This window comes from Thamnophis sirtalis, unplaced genomic scaffold (assembly GCF_051295495.1).
Source record: "Thamnophis sirtalis isolate CommonGarterSnake01/CBP01778 unplaced genomic scaffold, rThaSir2_p1.2 scaffold_6, whole genome shotgun sequence".
Classification (NCBI taxonomy): domain Eukaryota; kingdom Metazoa; phylum Chordata; class Lepidosauria; order Squamata; family Natricidae; genus Thamnophis; species Thamnophis sirtalis.
The window spans coordinates 16160253-16187672 of NW_028261386.1; the positions used below are offsets into that span (position 1 = coordinate 16160253).

General features: G+C 43.3%; 2 protein-coding genes across 3 annotated transcripts in view; one reads left to right on the plus strand and one right to left on the minus strand.

Moving 5' to 3' along the window:
- Positions 1-27420, minus strand: part of SRRM3 (serine/arginine repetitive matrix 3) — a 202602-nt gene that overhangs the window by 87519 nt on the left and 87663 nt on the right. The gene's annotated exons all lie outside the window — the stretch shown is intronic.
- Positions 21773-27306, plus strand: LOC106542808 (kelch-like protein 24). The gene is made up of 4 exons (XM_087717904.1): positions 21773-21866; positions 22742-22820; positions 23196-23483; positions 24373-27306. The coding sequence occupies exons 1-4, from the start codon at positions 21773-21775 to the stop codon at positions 25802-25804; spliced, it is 1893 nt and encodes a 630-aa protein (XP_087574030.1). The 3' UTR covers positions 25805-27306.

The following is a 27420-nucleotide window of genomic DNA, read 5'->3' on the forward strand; positions in this document are numbered from 1 at the left end:
TGGTCATTTGGCTGGCATGACTAAATGCCGAAGGTGCATGGGATGCTGTTACCGTCCCACCAAAGGTGGTCCCTATTTTTCTATTTGCATTTTTACATGCTTTCAAACTGCTAGGTTGGCAGAAGCTGGGACAAGTAGCAGGAGCTCACTCCGTTACGCGATGCTAGGGATTTGAACTGCCGAACTGCCGACCTTTCTGATTGACAAGCTCAGCGTCTTAGCCACTGAGCCACCACGTCCCCCAACCCTACCTTTATTGCAAGGTAAAAAGAGGTAAAGGAGACTCTGCAGTTTTTACTTCACTAGTCGTTGCCAACTATAAAGGGAGGTGCTCAGCTCCATTTCAAAGCCATTGAGCCAGCAATATATCATTAAGCACTGTTACCTTCCTACCAAAGTGGTACCTATTTATCTATTCACATCGGTATACATTTGAACTGCTAGGTTGGCAGGAGCTGGGGCAAGGATGTGAACTCACCTCATTGCGTGGCACTCAGAATTTAAATCTGGGCTGCCGACTTTCCAACCAAAAAGCCTAGTGCCTTTTTGGCTAGATCACTGATCCACCATGCCACCCAGCGGTGGGATTCACATTTTTTTACTACTGGTTCTATTGGCTAGGCTTGGTGGGCATGGCAGGGGAAGGATAGTGCAAAATCTCCATTCCCTCCCCACTCCAGGGGAAGGATACTGCAAAATCCCCATTTCCTCCCAATCAGCTGCGACTCGGGAGGCAGAGAATAGATGGGGAGGAGCCAGTCAGAGGTGGTATTTACCAGTTCTCCAAACGGTAAAGTCTTTGACTTGCGACCGGTATCAAGCCCTCGACTTATGACCATCCACAAGTCCTCGACTTACAACTGACAGCCCGGCAACCCAAGGCTTGCGACTATTGGTTAAGACGCACCTGGCTGGAAGTGGGCTTTCTGCAATGTTCCTATTGGTTGCTCTGCTTGACAGCTCCCATACAAATAGCTGTAAAAGCAGAGCGAGGTGCTGAAGTTGTTACCTTGCTGTCTACTGCAGTTCTTGTTCCAATAAAGTTATGAAAAGTACCTCAATGAGTCCAACACCTCTCTGTCAGCCCAGTCTTCAATACGAACTACTCAAAATTTCTGCTACCGGTTCTCCAGAACTAGTCAGAACCCGTGGCCTGACAAAACCGCGCTCGTCAAAATAGCGGTGATAAAACTGCGTCGCTAAAGCCGCGACGTCATCACTGCGACATCATCACCGCGGCGACAACAGCGCAGTGACAGAAGGGCGCTTTAAAACAGCGCGGCGGCAGAAAGCCGATTTAAATTAAGGTAAGGGTTAGGATTAGGTTTAGGGGTTTGGTTTAGGGTTAGGGTTAGGGTTAGGGTTAGGTTAGGGTTAGGGTTAGGTTTGGGTTAGGTTTAGGGTTAGGTTTAGGGTTAGGGTTAGGGTTAGGGTTAGGGTTAGGGTTAGGGTGCTGAGTGCTTCGGAAGGCACGGATTTGCCCTCCGCGGTTATGTCATCGTGGTAGGGTCGCCTTTTTCCTTAGCGCTTCGGACGGCACGGATTTGCCCTCCGCACTTATGTCGGCGCGGATAAGGGCTTCGCGGTTTTGTCAGTGAACCGTCAGAACCTGCTGTATACCACCTTTGATGCCACACCAAATAAGGTAACATCAATTTGCAAGTCTAAAAGGACACCTCCTCCCACAACCTCATACTCCAAGAAACTAGGGAGGGTCCCTTTTAAGACTTGCCCATGCCCCCATTTTTTTCCCTGTAGGCCCAGCTGCCTGTTATGTGCTCTTTGCTTAATCTGCTCCTCTTTCTCCCCTGCCTCTTAAGGACATTCTCACAGACCTTTACACTGTGAGAAGCACTAATCATCAATGTGTGAAGATGGAGCTTAGTACGGTGACACTTACCTCATGGCTACAAGGGAGAGGGGGGTGGCTTTGTAGAGCTGCATTTTTGTAAGGGATTGGAATAGGGCAACAAACAGACCTTTGGTGATATATCATATTGGAAACTGAATTCTTAGCCAATTGCTTTTAGCAAAGGACTATGCTGAGAATCACAGGCTCTGTCAGAAAGTTGCCAGGTCTTCTCAACCCATGCTGGAATTATGTGTGAGAGGAAAAGGAAGATAAGAGAATCAGCAGATTCAAGCAATTTTTTGGGGGGTGGAGTGGGGAATATTACCTCCGGTCCTTCCAGCGCGCCCTAAAAAGTTTGGCTTTTCCAGCAAGCTGGCCTGGCCTGAATAAAATAAATTATTAATTGTAATTGTTAATTTTAATTTAATTTCTAAATCTCATTGTAAATGTCTATTGGTTTTTTTGGGGGGATATTCTATTTAATCTTTCTTTTAACTTTTGTAATATGTGGTTTTTTGTTGTATGCCACCCTGAGTCCTTTGGGAGAAGGGCGGCATTTAAGTCCAATAAACCTCAACCTCAACTGGCTGTTAGAAAGTACCGTGAGCTATTGTAAGTTTTGCAACTGCTAGCAAACTTTGAGTACCAGACTGTATGACTATGGACTATGTTATTTGGATTATCCTTTAACTGAAAGACGTTGATTACTGACTGTCTTATCCGTGTATGACTTGGACTATTTGATGGACTCTGATACCTCTATTTCCATGAAAGTAAAAGCCTATTTAAACTGCAGTGTCTCTGTATGCTGGTTTGTGTGTTCTCCAACACAACTCTCACAACGCTTCTCTGAACGCACTCGCTCTCCCAACGGGGAGCTTACCTAACAGTGTGCTCTATGTTATCACATATTTGCAGTTAGCTTGCTTTTTCTTTCAGCAAAAGAATGGAGGTGAGAAGATTTCAAAAGCCGAGATTCAAAGGAAGGATTTTTCTCATTCAGCAGTCCTGGAGCTGCGGCTAGCGGTTGTTTCGCATCTGTAGCAGCGGTGACAAGATTCAGAATGTTCTGTACAGAGCAGCACCATGTGCAAATGTGCTCTAATCTGCTTCAAGCTGAGGCCTGGTGCAGGCTATGTTAATTAAAGAACCTGAGCAAGGAAAACAAAGGCTGAGCTGAAAGAAATTAAGGTGGGAAGGCTGCCTCTTGTCCCTGAGCTTTATCAACATTCTCCTTAGCAGTCAGAAACTGTGACTGGGATTCTGCTTTGGAAGCACGGGCGTTTGAGAATCCTTCTGGGAATTTTGCTTGGATGTTTTATGAGCTTTTTTTATGATGGGAGTCGGAATGGCTTGCCTCGCCTGCATACATGATGCTCCCTAATTCCTATTCTTTGCTTCCAAACTCAACTTGTGGAAGACAAGATGCTTCCTTTTCCTTGCTTCCGCAGAACAAAAGATGTTAATTTGCCAGTTAAGTCATTCACCTTGCAATGGACAAGAACAAAGATTCAGGAAGAGAGGAGTGTAGGGCAAAAGAAAGGACATTGGAATATGAATGAATGAATGAATGAATGAATGAATGGAGTGACACTGTGACCCAAAAAAATATAGTACTTGGTTTCCAAAGGGAAAGCACCAATTAGGGAGATCTTAGAATAACAGAGTTGGAAGGGACCTTGGAGGTCTTCCAATTGGACCCCTTGATCAAGCAGGAGACCCTATGCCATTTCAGACAAATGCCTGTCCAGTTTTTTCCTGAAAAACCTCCTGTGATGGAGCACCCACAAATTCTAGAGGCAAACCTTTCCCCTGATTAATTGTTCTCACTGACAGGAAATGTCTCCTTAATTCTAGGTTGGATCTCTCTTTGATAATCTTCCATCCATTACCTCTTGTCTTGCCCTCAAGTGCTTTAGAGAATAGGTCAAGAAATAAGAGCCTCAAAAAGTATCACAATGCAGTGAAGGAGCAAGTCATCAGAAAGTGAAGATATCGAACTAGGTTTTTTTTAAATTCTGCAGTATTGTTTTATCAGAGTCGCATTCTTGTGCAGAAATCTTAATGTCTACCAGAGACTTGATCTGTAACTTTTGATTATTTCTTGAATATATGAGCTACGTATATGAGTTAGCCAGGAGAAAGGCTAGGCAACCAGGCAAACATTGTGGCTAGTCTTTACAAAAAGCAGCAATTTCTCCCAAATCAAGCTGTCCCTGTCATCAGCCTCATAAGGATGATTCCTGGAAAGCCAGATGCAACAATTCCCCTTTTTATTTCTATAAGTCATGCAAAGGCAAGAACCCTACCATAAAAAAAACCACTGTCCTTGAATCTTCCATGGCTGCTTTTTATGAGTTTTGATTGAAATTCACTCAGGTAGCTTTCTAATTGATAGGTTATAATCAGACGCATGATGTGATGCCAGTTTCATCATTTATTATCTTTATTTAGTTGAGTTGAGTTGAGTTTATTTGATTTCTATGCTGCCCAATCCTGAAGGACTTACAGAAGAAAAAGAATTAAAAAAAAGGCTTAAAAACAATAGGACACATGAAGTTAAAAGAAAGGCAACAAATACCCAATCAGAAGGCCTGCTGGAAAAGCCAGGTTTTAATGGCTCTGCGAAAGGCCATGAGAGTGGGGAGGGCCCGGATCTCCGGGGGCAGCTCATTCCATATGGCTGGAGCGGCAACAGAGAAGGCCCTACTCCTCGGCGTCGCCAGCCGGCATTGTCCTGCTGAAGGTACCTGGAGAAGGTTCATCCTGTGCGATCTTACCATATTTCTGCATCACCAATCTCACCTAAGTGACTCTGGGCTGTTTATAATAATAAGGAATGATGGTGAACAGAAAAGGGATTTGGAATCAGCAATGATCAGCTTTGCTGGCTGAGGAATTCTGGGAATTGAAGTCCACAAGTCTTAAAGTTGCCAAGGTTGGAGACCCCTGATCTGGAATCATTGTGTGAGATGGGCAGCCATCTCAATCCCGAAAATAAAATAATAAAATTTACATTGGATGATGAACTCCTGCATAGATATACATAAAACTTGCCCTTAAATGCCTTCATGTTTCTGCCTCCGTTGCTACGTGAATCAACCTTATTTGGCAAAGGAGCTGTCCAGCATGTCGAGAGCAACACCAAAATAATAGCAAGAGAGCTCTCCAACGTATGATATTCCTGCATTATATGAGCTTCAGCCAAACAGCTTTAAAGCTACACTTTTCAATCCTTTGATCTGCCCTGGAGCACTTTGATGTACATTGAGAAAGAATATTGATGTCCTACTTCTAAATAAGATTCAGGAAATATTTATTTATTTATTTACCATATTTATTATTTCGTGTTTCTAGACTACTCATCTCCCTCAAAGAAGAACTCTGGGTGGTCTACAGCAGTGGTCTCCAACCTTGGCAACTTTAAGGCCTGTGGACTTCAACTCCCAGCAAAGCTGGCTGAGGAACTCTGGGAGTTGAAGTCCACAAGTCTTAAAGTTGCCAAGTTTGGAGAACACTGGTCTACAGTACAATAATATTAATCCTGGATTATGTGAATGCAGAATCCATTCACACAATGCATTTAACCAGCTCAATTACATGCTAAGCTTCATTAGCTTTAACCCTGTTTACAGTACGTATGTGTGTGTGAGAGAGAGTCAGCCTGTTAGGGAAAACTCAGAAAGGGGCTTAATTCACTATACCAGGGGTCAGCAACACTCAAAGAGCCACAAAGGTCCTAATTGAAGCCCCCCATTCAATTGTGGAGCCAATCAGAAGTCTGGTTCCCCCATCATAGTCTCCTTCTAGGGCGGCGTCCTTTTTCCTCTGCTGACCAGAAGTCCGGTTCCACCACTATAGAGTCTCCTTCTAGTGTGGCATCCTTTTTCCTCTACCTGTCCTAACAGCCCTATCAATTGTGGAGCTGACCAGCAACAGGGAGCCGCAGCAGAGGGATGAAAGAGCCACAAGTGGCTCCAGAGCCACACGTTGCTGACCCCTGCACTATACATGCCTCCAACTCTAAGAACTCTGCCCACCCAGCAAATGTGAGATTAATTTCCTACACAGTAAGAAGCTAGTTTGGTGTAGGGGTTAAAAAATCCAGTTAAAAATCAGGAGTCCCACTTGAGGCATGAAGCCATCTGGGTGACCTTGGTCCAGTCACAATCTGTGAGCCCCAGGAAAAGATAATGGCAAACCATTTCCAAAAAATCTTGCCAAAAAAACCCTACAGGGGCTAGTTCAAGAACCACGGTGGCACAGTGGTTAGAGTGCAGTACTGCAGGCTACTTCTGCTGATCACCGGCTGCCTGCAGTTTGGCAGATCAAATCTCACCAGGCTCAAGGTTGACTCAGCCTTCCATCCTTCCGAAGTTGGTAAAATGAGGAACCAGATTGTTGAGAGCAAGAGGCTGACTCTGTAAACCACTTAGAAAGGGCTGTAAAGCACTGTGAAGCGGTATATAAATCTAAGTGCTATTGCTATTGCTAAGTGCTAGTTCAGGCAGCCACCAAGTGAGTCAACACTTACTTGAAGGCACAAAAAAAAACCTCACTGGGGAGAAGTAGGATTGAATTTAGATTAGTTGTTAGAGGGTAAAACACAGATTAGAACTTTTAATCACCTTGTTAGATCCATGGGGGAAAACCTGTGACTTCAGGATCACACACAGCCTTCGTCCCCTCAATGATATCCTTGGGTACATCGTTACTTTCCAGCAATGCCTCTGCAAGCCTCCGCACACTCCAGCTGCTCGGCGGAGCATTGCACAGGCGCTGTGCACGCCATACGCACGTGTGGACGTGCCAAAAACTTTAAAGGACAGGTAAGGAGTGAGGGCGGGCGGGTGGGCTCTCTGGAGCACCGTACTGGAACAGTACCTGGTGCTCCGGGCAGGCTCCGGTAAGCCCGTACCGGGATGTACCGCCTGCAACCCACCACTGGAGCTTATGGTCTGGCAATTATCGCAAAGAACTGATAAGATCTGTTATTGCAGTTAACTCTTTGAAGGACTATTGCCTTGACGGTGTGGGAATGCCATTAATTCACAGGAGGTAAATAAAGAGGGGTTTTTCAGGACAAGGAGTCTGTTTCTTGTTTCTGCTAAGGCTGGGTCAGAACACAAGGAAAGCCAGAATCGAACCTTGTACAAGGGAGCATTTATCTGCTTTCTTTCTGTATTCTGAGTTCTGGCAGAGGAATAAAGAAGCATGTCTAAAAAAAAATTTGGTGTTTCTGTAGCAAGGAAGATTAATTAGAGATGAGAAGAGCCTTCTGAAATGTGTGATCTAGCCTTCTCTGCAACCCCACTATGAGACAGGGAAAGCTATTCTGCTAATGAGCTAATAACTCCAGGGGGCCTTGCTTATTTGTTGCAGAGACTGGGTGAATCTAACTCTAAACCCAAGACACCAGAACCATTTTCTCAGTGTCACTGGATGGAAATGCACCTTGTTCCCCCAAAGACTTAATCAGTCTTACTGCAGCAGGAACCCTGCAGAAATCTTCAATTATAGCTCCATTCCGGATCATCAGAGTGATCGGATATGTCTTCCAACCAGTGGTGGGATTTAACCGGTGTAACAACCAGTTCGCCAAACACATGCACCGTGCGCACGCAGTGCTTTTGAAAATTAACTTTCTACTGCAGCCACAGTGCAAAACAGCTGAGGTGCGGCAATCCACTGTGCCACGCCTATCAGCTGGGCTTCAGAAAAGGGAATATAGGTTAGTGTAGCGCAGGGCTGGGCGGGGCCAGCTGAGCTTTGGAGCGAACCTGTTTCCTCTCAGCTGATTGTCGGAGATACCAGTTCACCTGAATCAGTAGAATCCCACCCCTGATTCCAACCCTTCTGTAAGGCACCGGATTGAGAAAGCTGGATTAGATGTTTCTGTGGGCAGAACAGTGGTGAAATTCAATTTTTTTTTACTACCTGTTCTGTGGGCATGGCAGGGAAATGATACTGCAAACTCTCCATTCCCACTCCACTCTGGGGCCAGTTCTCCGAACTACTCAAAATTTCCGCTACAGGTTCTTCAGAACCTGCTGAATTTCACCCCTGGGGCAGATGATAAGCAGGCTTCAGATTTGATGGACTGTTGTTTTTAACAAAATCCTAAGAAACACAAACAGGTGCAAAATACCAATTAAGAACCTAATTCCCACAAAAATCTACTCATGCCTTTCCTTTCAAGCATTTCCTAAGATCTTTAGATGTTGGGGATGATGTTTTTTCAACTCATCAGATGAAAATCATGGCCAGCTGGTGTGCCATTTATAACCCTACCTTAACCAGGATGTCCTGAATATAATAAATCATGACTTCAGCATGTTAATTATCACTTTGCTAGACAACTGTAACACACTTTACGTCGGTTTCTTAAAAGCTGCATCTCATACAAAATGTAACAGCCAGTCTGCTATTAGGACAAAAACATTAATGTAGCAGTTACCCTGTTTTCCCAAAAATAAGACCTCCCCAGATAATAAGCCCAATTGGGCTCTTGAGTGCATGTGCTAAATAACTCCTCCCTCCACCCAAAATAAGTCCTTTCTGAAAATATTGCAACACAGCAGCAGCCATGAGGTGACCATGCTCACTGCCTCCTGCACCTCAAAAATAATAAGACCCCACCCCTGAAAATAAGGCCAATACTTATTTCAAGGGTCAAAAGAAAATAAAACCCTGTCTTATTTTCGGGGAAACACTGTAGTATAACACCAGTATGGAAGTCATGGCATTACACTAGGTTCCCAGGCCTAAATCAAAGTTTTAGTTATTAACTATACAGAATATAAAGCCCTAGAAGGGTAAAGCTGGGATAGGTCAGGTTGTCAGAATTGGTTTTACTTCTTTGGCCCAAATATCTATGGAGGGCCTCAGGGTCATAGCCCCTCAAAGGGTAAATGGAGTGTGGGCCAGAATGCAATTGCTTTCAGGTCTAGCTGACTCCAACAGCTTTCCCATGGATCTTCTTCCTCCTCCTCTTATTATTATTATTCCCCCATAATCCCTTGTCAAAGATTGGACTGCCATTTGTCAGAAATGATATAGGGTCTCCTGCCTGGGTGGGGGTGGGGGGTTGGACTAGATGACCTACAAGGTACCTTCCAACTCTGTTAATCTGTATCTGTATCTGAGGTGGATTCTGAGCAACTGAATGGAGCGGAGCGTTTACTGGCCGGATGCCCTTCCTGTCACCAATGCGGAGTTATATTCAGCAGATATATTCTCGTCGTGCCCAGAGAGAGAAATATCTGCCTAGAATCGAACTCACAGTCTTCTGAGTGTGAGATGAGAACTCCACCTCTAGGCCACCACACCACTCTTTCCCATGGAGCCCATTATTCCTGGGATTTGGTAAGACTGTTGAAAGTGTCCCATTTTAGACACGCTTTGAATGATACTGTACAAAACTATCTGATTTAGATCTGTTTAGATCTTGGTGTTTTACTCTACTCTGTTATATCATTCAGAATCTCAATTACGGTAATTTACAAATATTGGAAATCAATACATTTTGCTCATTCCCCCCCAGAAATCTTGGGGAAACGTTTCCTAACCAAAGGCTTCCCAGATGTATAGAGACTGCAGCTTCCAAATTTCCAAGCCCTGGCAATAGTGGTTAAAACTTTTGGAGATTCAGCCCTACCACATCTGAAAGGCATCAGGCTTGGAAAGGCTGATATATACACAGATTTCTTTACCTTGCCAATCAAATACTACTAATTCCTGCTCCCTAACTCTGGCCCATATTGTATTCTGTTAAGAGCATTTATTTTTTAAAACAGTACTTTCCAAATCTGAGTAATTTACCCAAAATTGGATGATACCCAAACCCTCTACCTAATCTCAACAGAGGCATTTAAATCGACTTGACTGAGTGTTTTACCTACAGAGCGGCTTTCTGATAAGTGGTTTTGGGAAATGAAGGAAAAGGTTTGGGAAGAAAATTAAATCAACATCATTCTATTGTTTTAAAGTCAGGGCTATCTGCTCATTAAAGATCTTTTTTTACCTGATTGATCAGCTGTCTTCAGGTTGACTAATTAAGTTAATTTAAATCAACATGTCCATTATTAAAGCTTCACTGCAGCTGCCTTTTACTGATTTCAAAGGGACTATGAAATGACTTTCAATTTAAGAAGCAAAACATGCATATAATAAGGTCATCTTTAAAAATACATACCTTACTGTTTGAGAAATACACTAATATTAAAATAGCTTGCAGGGACAAACAAGCATGGTCTTAACCCTTGGCCCAATAAAATCATTCTCACCGAGGAATTGACTAACAATAAAAGCTGTTCAATCTGCAGATTATTTCACTGATTCTAATTGTCTTTCATTGTGTCACAATATTTAACCTAAAAAAAGAGGAAAATCGTACCATCTGGCCATTCAGACATGGAGGGGGGGCAGTGGTGGGTTCCATCCAGTATGCCCCAGTAAGGAACTGTTCGGATACGGTGCTTCGGAGGGCCCACCCGCCCACCTGCGTTCCTTACCTGTATTTGACCCAACTGGACCATTTGCGCAAGCAGCATACAGCGCCTGTGTGATGCTCCACCGAGCAGTTGGAGCATCGCAGGGAAATGGGTGCGCATGCGACTATCCGGAACCCACCACTGGGCGGGGGGGATAGAAAGTTAAAGAATGATGCTCTGTGGAGCTAGCATGGTGCCTAAACCTAGTAATCTAGATCAGTGATTCTCAACCCTGGCAACTTTAAGATGTGTGGACTTCAACTCCCAGAATGCTGCCTAGAGGATTCTGGGAGTTGAAGTCCACACACCTTAATGTTGCCAAGGTTGAGAAACACTGACATATATAGATGCATGGGAAGTTCTTGACTTACAAACATTTGCTTAGTGAAAGTTACAATGGCATTTTAAAAAACAACTTATGACCATTGCAGCATCCCCATGGTCACATGATTTACATTTGGATGTTTGAAAACTGATTCACATTTATGATGGTTGCACTGTCCCCAGGATCATGTGATTGCCTTTCGCAACCTTCTGACGAGCGAAGTCAACGGGGGAAACTAGATTCACTTAACAACGGTGTTACTAACTTAAGAACTGCAGTGATTCACTTGACAAATATGGCAAGAAAGGTTGTAAAATGGGTCAAAACTCAGTTAACAAATTTCTCACTTAGCAACATAATTTTTTGGGCTCAGTTGTGATGGCAAATTTAGGAATACCTGTGGAACAGAGGTGGTATCCAGCCAGTTCTAACAAGTTCTGGAGAACCAGCAGCAGATATTTTGAGTAGTTCGGAGAACCGGCAAATAGGTTGGCCCCACCCCCACTGCCTCCCAGCCTCCCAGCTGATCTTCTTTTGTTGCCCTGATCAGGAGAACGGAGCTGGAAAGCAGGTTAGTGGGGTGGGGAGGAAATGGGAATTTTGCACTAACCTTTCCCCAGGAGTGGGGAGGAAATGGGGATTTTGCAATACCCTTCCCCTGTCACTCACATAAATCTAGACCCACAAAGTCACACCATGCCCACCAAGCTATTATCACAGAACCGGTAGTAAAAAAAATGTTAATCCCACCACCGCTGTAGAAGCTGACACCTGATGAATTAAGGAGAAATCTTGGTTGAGAGAGATACGTGATGGGCTTGGTGAACATATTAATAGGCTGAGGAAATGGCAGAAGCTCTCTTAAGACAAGCAGACAAGAACTTGAAAGTTTATATTGCACCCTTCTTCTTTTTGGGTTCTAATGTTTAAAGTCCAGAGCAGGAACTTAAAATATGAGATTTTGCATTAGCTCTCAAACCCTAAATTCCTATGATTATAACACTATACTCCGATGAAAATGACTGCAAGCCTGGAAAACTTGTGAAATCAGGTTTCCATAACTTTCTATAACTGACCAAAGTAATGCCAGACTAAGAAAAGCAGTTTCACACTTAAAAACCTCCCATTTTTGCAGATGTGCCCAACAGGATTTGAGCCAAAAGAGGCAACATGGAGGCTACAACTGCACCATAAAAAAAAAAGCCCAGAGCTTTAATTGTGCAGTTATAACCACCATTTTGCATCAACACATGTAGAGGAGGGGTGGGATTCAGCCGGGTCGGACTGGTTCGGGCGAACCGGTAGCTCTAACAATCAGCTGAAACTGATGATCACTTTACTTACCTATATCCTCTCAGCTGATTAGTGTGGCAGAATGGATTGCCGTGCCACAGCTGTGTTACTCCCCAAGAAGTAATGTGGGAGGTAAGTTTTGGTAAAACTGTGCACACAAAACATGCAAACACCAAACCGGTTTTTAAACCAGCAGGATCCCACCCCTGGGTAGGGGCATTGATGTGTGATTGTGACTGCCATTTTTTTTACTTTCTTGTGGACCTCCCCTCCCCCACCCCAAATATACATGCTTAAAAATACTCTAAATGCATAAAAATAACACTACAGTATATCTTTACACAAACTTAAAACATTTTGACCTGTAGCAATAAGGGGCAGACAAAATTGGCACATATTGTTCAACAATAGCAAAGAGTCAATTATTCCTGTTCACCTTCTGCTATCCTTGTCTTCCAGACCTTTTCTCCCTTTTGCATTTGCTGTCATGCACAATTCTTCCCCTGTCCCCCAGGAAGAAGGCAGACATAACTCAGCTGGAGAAGTAATGAGAATCCTGGACCTGACAAATAATCCCAGAGAGCTGATGATGCACAGAGGTGGATTGTATAACTGGCCATACAGTATGTGGTGTTCTCTTAATTCAATCAAGAAGAAAAGAGCTCAGTCAGTGATATCTGAAGTGCCGAACAAACCTCCGGATTGTAGAGTTGGGAGTCTAATGTATTGCTTTTTCTGCTGGGCTTCATCCTGTAATTTACTCTTCCCGGTTTGCAGTAGTAGTTAAAGCACCGTGCTAGAAACCAGGAGGTTATGAGTTTTGCTTCCGATTAAAGCACAACTAGGTAACCTTAGAACAATCCCTATCAGCCCTAGAAAGCAGGCATCCATCCATCCATCCATCCATCTGTCCGTCTGTCAGTCCGTCCATCCGTCTGTCTGTCTATAGGAAGTTAGCAGGAAGGCTGGCGGCTCCCAGGCGGCGATCCCACCACCATCCGCTTGCGGCTCTTCCCGCCCGGATGCCCAAAGCCTTCCAGCCCGCCCGGGGCAAGTCAGCTGCAGTGCAGCTAGTGGTGGGCAGGAAGGCTTCTGGCGGTTATCCCACCGCCATCCGCCCGCTCACTCGCTACGCTACCCTGCCCATGCTCGTCACTTACTCTCTTTGGGTGAGTTTGGAGAAGCAGTGGCCCCGGGAGTTAGGAGAGCCGGGACAGGTTGGGAAGCAGACAGAGCCGGAAGGGGGATTAAAAAGCGGGATCTTTTGAGAACGGCCCGGGACGCGGGAAAAATTATGAAAAAGCGTGCCTGTCCCGCCAAATGCGGGACGTCTGGTCACCCTACGGAAGGAGTCCCGCGAAGGAGTCTCCGGCTGCTGCGCTCGCCTCGCCTGCCGGCCCCCGAAGTGCGCAAGGGATGCTTTGGCGGAAAGGCGCCACTTCCAGACCCCGCCGAGGGCCACACACACAGGTGGCTCTTTTTGGAGAAGCGGAGGCTTTCCCATGGCTTGTCCGGGTGGAAGTGGGGCTGGAAAGGCGAGCTCGCACCCCCGCCCATCCACCTGCTCACTCACTACGCTACCCTGCCCATGCGAGCGGCAGCGGATGGGCGGGGGAGCGAACGATCGAAGAAGGCGCCAAAATTAAAAAGCTGGATCTTTTGAGAACGGCCCGGGACGCGGGGAAAATTATGAAAAAGCGTCCCTGTCCCGCCAAATGCAGGACGTCTGGTCACCCTATCCATGGCCCTTTGATGACTTGTGGACCTCAACTCCCAGAATTCTTGAGCCAGCCATGTTGAAGTCCAGAAGTCATAAAGGCCCATGGTTCCCCACCTTCGCCTTAGACCAGTGTTTCTCAACCTTGTCAACTTGAAGATGTCTGGACTTCAACTCCCAGAATTCCCCAGCCAGCATCCACATTCGCTGGCTGGGGAATTCTGGGAGTTGAAGTCCAGACATCTTCAAGTTGACAAGATTGAGAAACACTGCCTTAGACAAATAACAAGCATTGACCCCAGGTCTGGAACCAACACCAGCTTTTTCAAAGCTTTCTGGGAGAGTGGATGCCATCCTTATTTATGAGGGGAATATTGTTCCAGAGGGTGGGAGCTGCCACAGAGAAAGCATGCTTCCTACACCCTACAAGGGGGTGTAATTGATGATAACATCACCTTCAAGTTTCTGGATTCTATAACATCCCAGGATTTGAAATGGACACCTAACATTAGAACCATCGTTAAAAAGGCACAACAAAGAACACTCTTCCTATGTCAGCTCAGAAAGCTCAAATTGCCCAAGGAGCTGATACAATTCTACAGAGGAATTATTGAATCTGTCATCTGTACTTCTATAACTGTCTGGTTTGGTACAGCAACTAAACAGAACAGGTACAGACTTCAACAGATAATTAGGACTGCAGGAAAAGAAAAACCAATTGCAAACAGCCTGCCTTCCATTGAGGACCTGTATGCTGCACAAGCCAGAAAGAGGACTGAGAAAATGTCTCCATAGCCCTCACATACTGGACATAAACTGTTTCAATGCTTCCCCTCAGGATGCCACTACAGAGCATTGCAGGCCAAAACAAGAAGACACAGGGACATTTTTTCTCCTTGTGCTATCACTCTGCTGAACGCCTAATCACTACAGGACTGTCTTATGTCTACGCATATTTACCCATGTAGTAGACTTGTACTACTATTATTCTACTCATCTTTCTTACTACCTTCTCCTAATAGTAACTTATGATTATATTACTTCGTTGTTTGTATGTTCACTGAGAAATTATGGACTGGAGACAAATTCCTTGTATGTTCAACCACACTTGGCCAATAAAGAGTATTCTGTATTCTATAATATTCTATAACTGGATCACCCAGTAACATATTGGCTGGGAAGAAATGACTGGGGAATAGTCAGATATCCCGGCCCTACGCCATAAAGGGCAAAATAAACCAGCTTCAGGTCAGGGGTGTGTTCTGGCTTCTTTTATTGCTGGTTCACTCAGGGATGCACTTTGGGCATTTGCGCGCTTGATATGCGTTACAAGCACATGTGCATAAGTAAAAAATTAAAAGTAAAAAACCCAAAATGGCGGCAACTATGGCACCGCCAATAGAATATACAGAGCTGAGGTGGCGCAGTGGGTAGAGTGTAGTACTGCAGGCCACTTCAGCTGACTGCTAGTTCAGGAGTTCAGCGGTTCAAATCTCACCGGCTCAGGGTTGACTCAGCCTTCCATCCTTCCGAGGTGGGTAAAATGAGGACCCGGATTGTGGAGGCGATATGCTGACTCTGTAAACCGCTTAGAGAGGGCTGAAAGCGCTATGAAGCGGTATATAAGTCTAACTGCTATTGCTATTGCTATAACCAGTTCAGGCACGTGTCTGGCCGAGTTACTACCTACTTGGCCAAGCCGGTCCGAACCGATAGAAACCCAACTCTGCTTCAGGTTGGCAAAAGAGTGTGGCAAGGCTGCTGTTCCTTTATTTATTTAACCTATATGTGGAATATACTGTATATATTAAGGGGACCTGGATGGTACGATGATGTGTGGTTTTAAAACTGGAGGAAGAAACATCAATAACCTGTCACTTGAGGAAGGTAGGTTCAACATTTACAGTGTCAGTTCCACCCAATTCTTAATTGGTGAGGTCTCATGGTTGGTCAAGGCCTTCTGTGAGGTGTCAGGAAGCTGGATCTGAGCAGTAATCGATGCTCCTTTGAATAAGAGGAGGTGTTTCCATCACCTTTGCAAGACACAGGGATCCCTCTGGTTCTCAACAAAACTGTTCTGAATCCTTATAAGCCTGTCTCCATACCACCTCTAGATGAGATGGGGCAGCATGTAAATCTAATAAATAAACACCAACTTTTCTTTTAAAGGTTGTAGCAAAAAATCAGGGTCCTACATCTATAAAGGATGGTAGAAGAAGCTGATTATTTGGATCCTTGGCAATCAAGCTGGAATACATCTTGAAAATTGCATGATGGTTAAGGATGAGCTTCAGAGAGTCTGGGATCGGGAAAGTAATCCCAACCCCCTTGATTTCTCAGCAGATTTGGCAATCGTGGGGAATTCCTTATATAAAGGTGTTCTGTAATTTAGATGTTCTCCTAAAATCACAGCTCCTGCTGAAAGCTCTGTCTTTTCCCCACCACCTTTAACAACTCCTAATAGACCTATGGGAAGAAAGACATGGATAGCAATTCCTCTCCATATATACATGGCTCCTGGCAGACCCTGCCATGCACATCAGCCTGTGCAAATGACTAACTGGGTTTCACGCTGCTTGGGTCTGAAATGTCAGGTGCTGAAATTCTCCCTATAAATTTCAATCTGAGAATGTGACATGCAATCCATTTCCCAGATACTGGAACATTTTTGTTGATTAGCTAAACCCTGCCTCCTTGTAAATGGATGTAAAAATCTATCCCTCTGAACAAGCAGAGCCTGATCTCAGTTCTGGAGAAAACCAGGTCTTTGATGGTTGTCCTGAAAAACCATGTCCCAACAATGTAAAGAGATGAGGCTTCTATCAATGGCTGCAGTCACGGCCTAATACAGATTGACAGCTAGTCAATATACAGGAGGAGGATAATTCATAATCATACATACGTTTCAGGCCTGCAGCCATACTATTTTGTGGATTTCAGGCTTGCCACAATTTCTATTGTTCTACTATGCATTTTCTATTGTGGGAAAATGGGAGGGGGGATTGTACAGAGTTAGATGATAGGTAGCCAAAACAAAATTATTTTTAGAAAGCCAAGCTCATCCTTTGTTTCTGCACCTCTGCACCTGACATGAACTGGATGGGTGGAACTGCCAACATGGCAGTGGAAGATTGGACCATGTGATGGATTTGTGGGTCTGGGGGCAAGATCTTGAACTTTCAACTAGGTGGGGAAAACCGGGAAGCTTTCAGATTCGGGTTTTCCCAGATGTGCCAACATGGCTCTCTTAATAAATTGGAACTTTGAGCAATACTTTGCCTTGGACTCTGATTTACTTTTGGATGCCATTTGGAACCCTGACAATACGCTTGTTTTCACCAGTTAGGTGGGGGGGGGGGAACTATTTTCATTTCTTTCCCAGATATGTTTCTGATGACATTTTCTTTCATATCCTGCTAAAGGGTTGAGGGAGAATCCCTCTCCCTCAGCAAAATTGAAGGCAATAAAAACAGATGCTCACTTAAATATGAGCTATTGATGTGTGGAGGCGGCCGAAAAAGCTAATACAATCCTTGGTTGAAATGTGTTTGAATATTAGTAGCTTGGATTGGTAGTTAGGCTGTTGATTTGAGCGCCGAACTTGGCAAATTGGTTGCAAATGTTTCATCACCATTTGAAAAGACATTGTCCATGAGGTTTGAATTAACGCATTGACAATGTCTCCTTGAATGGCGATGAAACGTTTTCAACCAAATTGCCAAGCTCAGAGCTCAAACCAACAACCTAACAATTCTTGGTTGCATAAACAGAGGCATAGAATCAAAATCACATGAAGTATTACTATCACTTTAGTAATACCTTAGTTCAGTGTTTCTCAACCTTGGCAACTTGAAGATGTCCGGACTTCAACTCCCAGAATTCCCCAGACAGCATTCGCTGGCTGGGGAATTCTGGGAGTTGAAGTCCGGACATCTTCAAGTTGCCAAGGTTGAGAAACACTGCCTTAGTTAGACCACACCTGGAATACTGCATTCAGTTTTGACCACATTACAAAAAAAAGATGTTGGGACTTTGAAAAAAAGTTCAGAGAAGAGTAACTAAATTCATTAAGGGCCTGAAGACTAAAACATATGAAGAATGGTTGCAGGAATTTGATATGGCCATTTAGAGAAAAGAAAAACTAGGGGGGACATGATAGCAATATTCCACTATTTGAAAAAAACCACCCTACTTGGAACAACTTATATCCTCCAACGTTACCTTAACAGTTCCTAGGTCCTTGGTTAGGACTTGAGCTGTTGAGCTACCAACTAGCCCCAAAGGCTGTGAATCTCAACAAAGATTAACCACATAATAATAGCTATTAAACATTACCAGAAATAATAACACCTTGTTTGATGTAAATGTTACAAACTAATGTATTACATTGGTAAACATTTCCAAAAGAAAAACTATCCAATCCAAATGACTATTAAATATCACCAAAGATAGAAACTCATTATTTAATTGCAGTCAGATAAAAGAATTTTATATTTTCCTTCTACCACGGTTACGTCATGTTCTTAGTTAATTGGCTAGTTAGATTCTCATTTAATGACTGTTCAGTATTTATCATATTGCAATGTTTTTCTTTATGATAAACTTGTTGGCTTATTTTCTTTTTTAATTTTTATTTTCTAATCCTCTACACATAGTTTAAACTCTTTGGCCCATATTTTAGTTGAAGAAAAATTGCAAGAATTTCTAGGAGGATTCCTGTAAGTTCAACTTCTGTTGGTTATGTGATTTTTTTTGTCATGTCAATTATGAAATCCTTACAGTGCTATCATTTGTAAAATGTTGACAACTAGAGATCATTTTTGCATGTCAGTAATACCTATTAGCAGGCGTATAAATCAAGTAAAGAAATAAACAACCTACTAACAACTACTACATTTTCATTTTCAAATGCAAATACACATGCAAGGCATTCAAGAATGAAAAGAATATACTTTTAAAAGATACATTCTAAGAAAATTGCTTTTATTATCATGGCTTACTTCAAAATATTTTTTAAAAAAAATATTCCACAACCCTGAAACCAATAGCTGCTCTCTTATATCAACAGATATCCTGCCAGTGTCGAAACCTTCAGGGATCTAGTGAATATTCAACATTTAGAAAAGATAATTTTGGGGAATAACTCATTTGAATGCTTGTAGGAGGGCATCTATTTCCCAAAGATTTGCAGACTTGAAGGGGAAGAAAATTTTCTGTTTTCACACACAGCACTCTACGAGTTCTCTCGTAATTCTGGAACAATCATTCTTATCTCCTGCTGAATCCACCTCGGTAAGTGGCTGATTGCTTAATTATATTCTGTCCTCCCTTCTTTTTGTGCATTGATGGCAAACTAAAAATATGCATAGTCAAAGCGGAGGCCAACAGGGTTAGACAGCTGTATTTATGTTTCTCCTTGCTATTTGAGTGCTTCTTCAGAATTAGCTGAAAATTAGAAATGCATTAGCCAGCATATGTCCCCAGCTTGTAGTATGCCACCAACATGGATGAGGTTGCCACGAATCACATGCACAGGATGTTACTTAGATGCATAATTGGGGGTGGGGGTGGGCAAAGGATCGGATCTGAATCATAAATCCTTGTGTCTTCCAGAGACCTTCCAAAAAGTAATGAAATTCACCTTTGCCATATGCCGGAGGCAGGTATGATTAAATCAGAAGGGACTCTCATAATAATTCCTCAGTTGACTCACTTAACTTTATTTAAAAGTAACCATATTTAGTTAGTGGGTTTTGTCCACCCACTTTCCCCTAGATTTACATAACACATCAAAAGCAGCTAATCTTGGATCAATAAAACACAATTGTCATTTGCAAAATAAGCCATTATACAGAATAACAGAATTGGAAGGGATCTTGGAGATTTTATAGTCCAATACCTTGCTCAAGCAGGAGACCCTATAGCATTGTTTGGCTGTCCAATCTCTTCTTAAAAATCTCTAGTGATGCCTAGACATACCTTAGCATGGCTTGACATGGTGCCTTTCCTCACACAACATTCTCAGGACAATAGCTGGCACAACCTAGCTATCCTCCATTTTGGCTTAGACTAGTCTGATCTGCCTGCCCAGTCCCTGGGCTACCTTCGTTTCCTCCTCTATACTTTTATCAGGTTTATTTGCGCGTGTACCACATCAGGTGCTGAGTTGCTAGGAGACATTCAAGGGAAAGGTAGCAGTTGCTAAGTGCCCAAGGAACAAACGTAGTGACCAGGATGCTGAGAAATAATTCAGTCAACTACCTCAGTCATCCCTCAAGCAAATTGGTTGAAAAAATAGCTACTGCTGAGGAACAGCACCAAAATTCATGGGATTTGCCTGACCCTTGATCTCAGAACTTACAGAATTAACATAGAAAGCCAGGAATAAGAGGTACCTTTCTCATTAATCCCAGATTTAATTTTTTCCTCTTTTACAAGAAACCCAGCTAAATATGCTGGTGGGAAAACTTTATTGCTCTCATTCCTGGAAAGTGCCAGTTCCTCCTTCTATTACATTTTTTTTTACACACCACCCTACTTAATATGTATTCCAGATATATTTGTATTTGTCTTCCACTATTTCAGTTCTTCATGTGATGCTCCCACACATCTTGAGCTTCCTAGAGCATCTCCTGTTGCCATGGCACCCAAGAAGACTCTCACTTTTCTCTCCTCATTTCCTGCCTGAACTAGACTTGGTGGAATAGAAGGGTTCCCTGGTCACCTGGGCAACTAAGCTGATATATCCCACCCCACAGGATGATGCATTACCGTAGCAACCTACCTGCTGTTTGCCCACCCACCTATTTATTCCTCACCTGGGTGTTTTCATAGCTCCTGGCCCTGGCCCAGGTCATGCTTTTCACATCCCATCTAGCAGGTGGGCATAATTCTGGTTTTGAAAGAACTTCAAATTTCAACATTGCCTCCACAAACAAAAGGGTGCCTTCGGGGAAGCCCCAGAGGCAAAACGGCAGCTCAGATGCCAGAAACAAATATTTAACACCGCATTCAGCTTAAGAAAGTTTCTACAACCATCAACAAATACCACTTTAGGCACATAGTTGTGCACAGAGCATCAACCTGGGTGAGAAGCTATTTAGACCAAATGTCCTTGAGCAATATTGCCGTGGCTTAACAAAAGATGGAGAAATTTTAACATGTAAAGGAAAGCAAGCATCTGTTGGTGGTGTTACTTGGAACCCTGAGGTTAAAGGCCTAGCTGACGGAAACCTGAAGGGATTTTGTCATACACGAATGGGGAATGAATTGGAGGATTGGGTATTTTGTTTTATAAATTAGTGTAAGCCTGCTTAAGATTGGATTCTTCTGAGGTGTGAGTTTCCCATGATACAAAGGAAGGAAATATGCTACTGCTTTTAAACAGTTGTGGGTGAGTGATGGGTCAGAAAAGCTGCCATGACCCAACATGCATATATGGGACTCCCCTCTGAGGAACTCCATTGGGCAGGGTAAGGTTGGATCATTTCTGAGTGTTTCCCTTGCATCCCTCAGGGTAAAAATTTATCCAATGTTGGCAAAAGTGATAAGCTTCCATACCGGCCAATGTGTAAAATGTTCCGCATATATTTTTTTGCATGCATCAAACATGTGATGCCCATAGCGGGTGTGGTTTTAATCACATTATCACAATAAACAACTTGATTTTATTATTTGCACCTTGGTTCTCTGGAGGCAGGGAGGATGTGGGTGACTATATAAAATAAAACAATTGGCTAAATGATGTACAAGACCTGTAAGTCCCATCTAGAATAAGCCTAGAGTTCCTAATTTTTGGCTCCGGGAGATCTTAAGTTCATACCATCATGTGTTGTTACATGCGTAGCATTTGTTAAATCTTTGCAAAGCACACCACTGTTGGGATATTTAGAAAATCCTTTCCAGAAGGCAACAGATGGTACCTGGCTTTATATATCTTCCCTTTAAAGGGGCCTCTTTTTTTAGAGGTGATGTAAAGGATCTCCATATGAACATGTCACAATGATAGCATTCTTTTCCCTTCCCAACCAATTCCCCCTCCTGCTTCATAAACTCAACAGCAGCACCTAATATTCTGTATCTTTAGATGGACAATGACTGATGCCACAGACTTTCTGGGGGACAAAGAGATGCAGTTAGATGAGACTTCAAGTCAGGACTCCCCTCTGAGGAACTCCATTGGGCAGGGTAAGGTTGGATCATTTCTGAGTGTCTCCCTTGGATCCCTCAGGGTAAAAATTTATCCAGTGTTGGCAAAAGTGATAAGCTTCCATACCGGTCAATGTGTAAAATGTGATTCTACATGCACATTTGTATCCCTTGGATATTCAATATGTTTGCCTAGCAACCAAGCTGAAGAATCCAAGCTGTTAACAGGACTCCCAATACTGGAATATTTTACTGTCAATAATTACTGGTTAGCAAGACCTCGGTATTTGCTAGAAAGCTGTTTCTTTCAGTCCTGGATATTCTGAAGTTCTCATAAATCCAGAGCTTAGAGAAAGGAATCTTTCAAATGCATACTGAGACTTTTGTTTTTTTAAAAATTGCTTCATTTATTCTAAGATAAAACAGAGTCCAAAAGCTTAATCCTGATATGTCTTCCTTCAAATGAAGACTTTTTAGAATCTAATATATCATAAAATGGCAAACATGCCGTACTCCAGCAAGATTATATTCTGTTCTGAAGAAATACTACCAGAGTGCTTGGCCCCTTACAGGAATATATTCTTATATACTTATTTATTTATATCCCCTCTTTATTATTTTTATAAATAACTCAAGGTGGTGAACATACTATTACTCCTTCCTCCTCCTATTTCTCCCAAAACAACTTTGTGAAGGGACTTGGGTTGAGAGAGAGTGACTGGCCCAAAGTCATCCAGTCAGTTTTCATGCCTAAGGTAGGATTTGAACTCGCAGTCTCCTGGTTTCTAGACTAGCACCTTAATGTCTGGACCAAACTGGCTCCATTGTTTTGTGATGTGTGGAAGTACAATCTCATATTTTTTTCCTTCCTCGATCCCTTTCAATGAGTTGCATCATCTCTTCTACCCCTGTAGGCATCAAGGAGTTGTATCAGGGTCAACAGCTCTGTGATATCACCCTGGTGGCTGAGGGGAGAAGGTTTCCATGCCATAGGTAGGCAACTGTTGTCAATAAATGAATTAAAATCTTCTATACGGTTTCTGCAAAAAAAGATTGTTTGCAGTTTCTGTTTCTGGTTTTCTGGCTTATTCTCAAGGTGATTGAATTTTTAAAAACTTCTCTTGACAGTCAAAGGGCATTACTGCTGACACTGTTCATTTCTTGCACATCATTCTGTAATTTTGAAGCTTCTGTGTTTGTCCATGTCCATGAAACTGGGGAAAAAATCCTAAATAAGAGGAGTTCCTATGTAATTTTTTCCCCTTTGAAATTTAATCTAAATTTAGGAAATGAGATGAAAGTGGGAAGCACTGCTTTTTGAGATCTTGGAGATACAGTGAATTAAACTAGAACAATTTTCTTGCAAAGAGTGTGCACGTTTCCACAATGCTTACTGCTTTCTCTTTCTTCTGGTTGCTTCCCCTTAAGAATACTCTTGGCTTCAGTCAGCCTCTACTTCCAGCGGATGCTTACTAGCACCTTCAAAGAATCACGGGAAGGAGAAATTGTGCTTATGGACTTATCAGCCACTTGCCTCCAGAGTCTCCTGGATTATGTCTACACTGGGGAATTGCTGCTTCTTGGAGAAGAGGCAGAAGAACTGTTCACTGCAGCCAGTAGACTTCAGATTACTTCTGCACTAGACATTATCACCAGGTATAGGAAGGAATCTAAATCAGTTTATTTACATGTCTAAATCAGTGAAAAGGATGGTTTTTATAGGCCTTAAGATCTTGTTCCTAATGTGTCCCAGAGAAATAGTTCCATATCAAATCCTGCTTCGGGGCAATGCCCAGAAATACCAGGATTTTGGTAACTTCTGGAAGTATTGAGCTACCACACATACAATCCCTTGTGTTATTAGCCAAATTAGCTAGCACTGAGGGGAATTGAAATCCAAATTTCTGGACAATACCAGCTTGACTACTCTAGGATGCCAGCAGACTCTGCTTAATTTCTATTTTGCCACCATATGAGCCACAGTGGCACAGTGGTCAGAGTGCAGTACTGCAGGCTACTTCTGCTGACTGCCAGCTGACTGCTATTTGGCAGCTCGAATCCCACCAGGCTCAAGATTGACTCAGCCTTCCCTCCTTCCGAGGTGGATAAAATGAGGACCCAGATTGTTGGGGGCAATAAACTGACTCTGTAAACCGCTTAGAGAGGGCTGTCAAGCACTGTGAAGCGGTATATAAGTCTAAGTGCTATTGCTATTGCTATTTTCCAATGTCATGACAAAATCCATTGTGGGGGGGGGGACCACACCATTTTGTAGCAATCTGTGTCTTCGTTGCTAAAGGCTCTATCAATCACATCCAATACCTCTTACAGATCTTCCTAATTTGTCTAATTCCTTTTAATTTACCATTTTTATTAAAAAGATATGTGCCCTGCCCATTGAGTATTGGAATTACTTAGAATACAATAAAATACAATAAAAACTATTCTAATCAAAATGGAACAAGCAATTACACAAAACGAGACTAAGTGTTCAAGGTTCATTTTTACCAAAGTCTATTACGTCCCCTTCTCTTGCTCTTTATAGATTTCTCAGAGAAAGGATTTCCATGGAGAATTGTCTGGAGCTTTATGTGCTGTCGTATTCCCACAATCACCGCCCTCTACTCCACTCAACATCAAGTTACATTGCTTTTCACTTTGAGCACCTCTCAGAGCTTCCTACTTTCTTGTACTTGGATGTTGGTATCCTGATTACCATTATTGCTTCAGAGATCCTGGTAGTGGACTCCGAACTGATTGTGTACAAAGCTGTGCGCCGCTGGGTCACCTTTAATCTTGCCGAGCGTCTCCCAAAGTTTGCAGCACTTATGGATTATGTTCGCCTTCCCCTCTTGACCCCAGAGGAACTGGCTGAGGTCCGGGCTCAAACAGAAGAATTTTATGAGTGTGTGCGTCTCCCTTGGGAGGAGCTTAGCGTCGAAGAAAGGTTGTGGGCAAGTAGAGGGCTGAGGCATGGCATGTATCACGAAGGAATGGTGTGCGTGGGTCTCCCAAAATGGAGTGAAGTCAATTTTGAGGATGAGAAGTTGGATTCTCACGTGCATTTCTTTGACCCTTCCATTGATCAGTGGGATCAGCTCCCTGATCTGAAATCAGTGACATCTCCCAGTTGTACCTCCATGGGCCATAAACTCTACATATCTGGTGGGCAGCATTTAGATGGTTCGTATTCTGACAACCTACTTGTATATGACACACTCGGGGGCTGCTGGTCCCAGCTCCCCTCCATGTCGGCAGGTCGAGCTTGGCATGCTTTCCTCGTATGCAAGAAAAAGCTGTACGTTGCTGGTGGCTGGGATGCTGCAGGGACACTGATAACTGCGGAGAGCTATGACTTGGAGCAAGAAGAATGGATGACCATCACTAGCCTTCCCTTTGCGCTGTCCTATTTTGCTTCCACGGCACTCAGGGGCAAACTATACCTCATTGGTGGAGAGATGGGTGACTCTGACTTGTCCATTCCTCACAAGGGATTCCTGGTTTATGATGTCCTGTCAGGAGCCTGGTCCCAGATCCCCACAGCCTTGGAATTTTATGAAGCCAGTGCCGTCACATTGGGCAACAACATCTTTGTGGTTGGTGGGCTCTCCGGAGAGGATGCTCACGGAATCCGTCACTTCACCCAGCGTTGTATTTGCTTGCTCAGAGATGGCACAACCAATCCGAACATCTCTGTCCCATTTCTTCCCATAGCCATCTCTTACCCTGGTGTTGCCTGCTGGAGGAAGAGGATCTATGTCTTTGGAGGAGACAGCAACAACCGTTATTCCAGCATTATCCTTTACTGGGAGCCAGGCCAAAACGCCTGGACCCAGTGCTCGGCAAGCCTACCTGATCCTAATTATGGGGCATTTGGGTTTGGCTGCATACCACTTAAGGTGCCGCAAAAACATATCCTCAGCATCTTTCATAGGGGATCTGCCACAGCAATAACAGAGCACGCGACCTGCAGTTAAGTATGCTGCATGGCATCCCACCTACTTGGCAACCATCGCTGCTGTTTTCCATGAATGAGCTAATATTTAAAAGGAGACTCCGGAAGGCAAATATCTGGTGGTTATCTTAGATCACAGAATTCATTCAGACTTCCTCTGTCAACCAAATCAGCTTCTACCGCTTTTGACTTGAACGAGTCATTTTGACTCTCATCTCTCCTTTCTACTGAACCTCCTTGATCTCTTCGCATCTTTGCCTCTGCAAGCGAGAGAGCCCAACATTCTGTACATCTTGCCTCAATTCTGTGGGTGAGTTTTCTTCTGTCTCACTCAAGCTGACATTCCAATTACTGCAGGATGTGGAAAAGCAGGGCAACTGCAGAAAATTGGGATGTCTTATATTCTCTTGGTTTATAAATATTCTCTGAAATGCAAAATTTCAGACAACCATTAGAAGCTCCAACTGTACTTTCAGTCTGTTTATTATCAGGCTCCAAAACTGTGCAGGCTGCACTAGATAGCCCTGACCAGCATCCTGATGCATTGCTTTGCTTTATGTATTTTTAGTGCACCACCACGTGAAATATTATATGAGAATTCTACATCACCCAGAAAAGGGTCCTTCAGAGAAAGTTCTAGGCCCCTCTAAGCCCTTCTTCCACCCAGGGAATGATTCAAAGGCAATATAAAATTGTGTCAAAGAACTAAGAGAGTTTTCAAAAGGAAACCCTCAATAACTATGGAGGATCCATAGAGATACTGAAAACAAGAGGGCTAGAAAGGCCAAGAAGCAAGAAAGAAATAGGAGATGGCAGAGTATATGATCTTCATGCCTTGAGCCACACACAGTGCAAAGTCTGCTAACAGAGGAAGTTTATACGGGGACTTGGGGAGAAGCAAAAGACTGGATCAATCACCACGGAAAAGGATGGAGCCAGGCAAAGCGCCAACTCTTAAAGCAACATCGCTTCTGAACAGAAGCAGACCTTCTGACAGCTGATTGCCCCAGTGATGTCTCTACTTCCTTTACTATAACCAGCAGCTACCGACACTATCTTTTGTGATAGTCATCTTGATTGGAGATGACAAGCAGCTGCAGCTGTTCCTTTATTCCATGCGGTCTGCTCCTTTCCCGTATCTAGGGAAGGAGGCAGAGGGATCCTATTTAAAGCTATGCATTCAATACACAGGTAGTATAGGAAACAATTCGGTGCTGGTTTTTGAATCTCCTTGCCTGTTTTTTGGGCTTGTAGAATATTGGCCTGAAGATCAAGCTGCGTCTGCCAGAAATATTTCCCTTCTTTTCCCTGTGGTTGTTTTGTGATAGGCAAACTTGCCCAGAGATCCAGGCTGATACTTCCTGAAGCGAGGATTATCTGCCAGCATTATAACATAATAACATGCTCATCTAACTTCAGTTCTGTGTGGTCAGCTTAAAAAAGACTCAAGTAGCAGAACCAAAGTACTTACTAGCTATGAGTGGATATTCATTGATCTAGAATTGTATTAAAACTGTTCTGAAATACCTTTTGGTTATGTTTTTTTCTGGATCTGGGGTGCAAAAGGGCCTGATATTAGAAGCCCTTGTAATTCTATATAACTATAACAATGTTTTGTTCTTTTGTTCTTAGAACGCT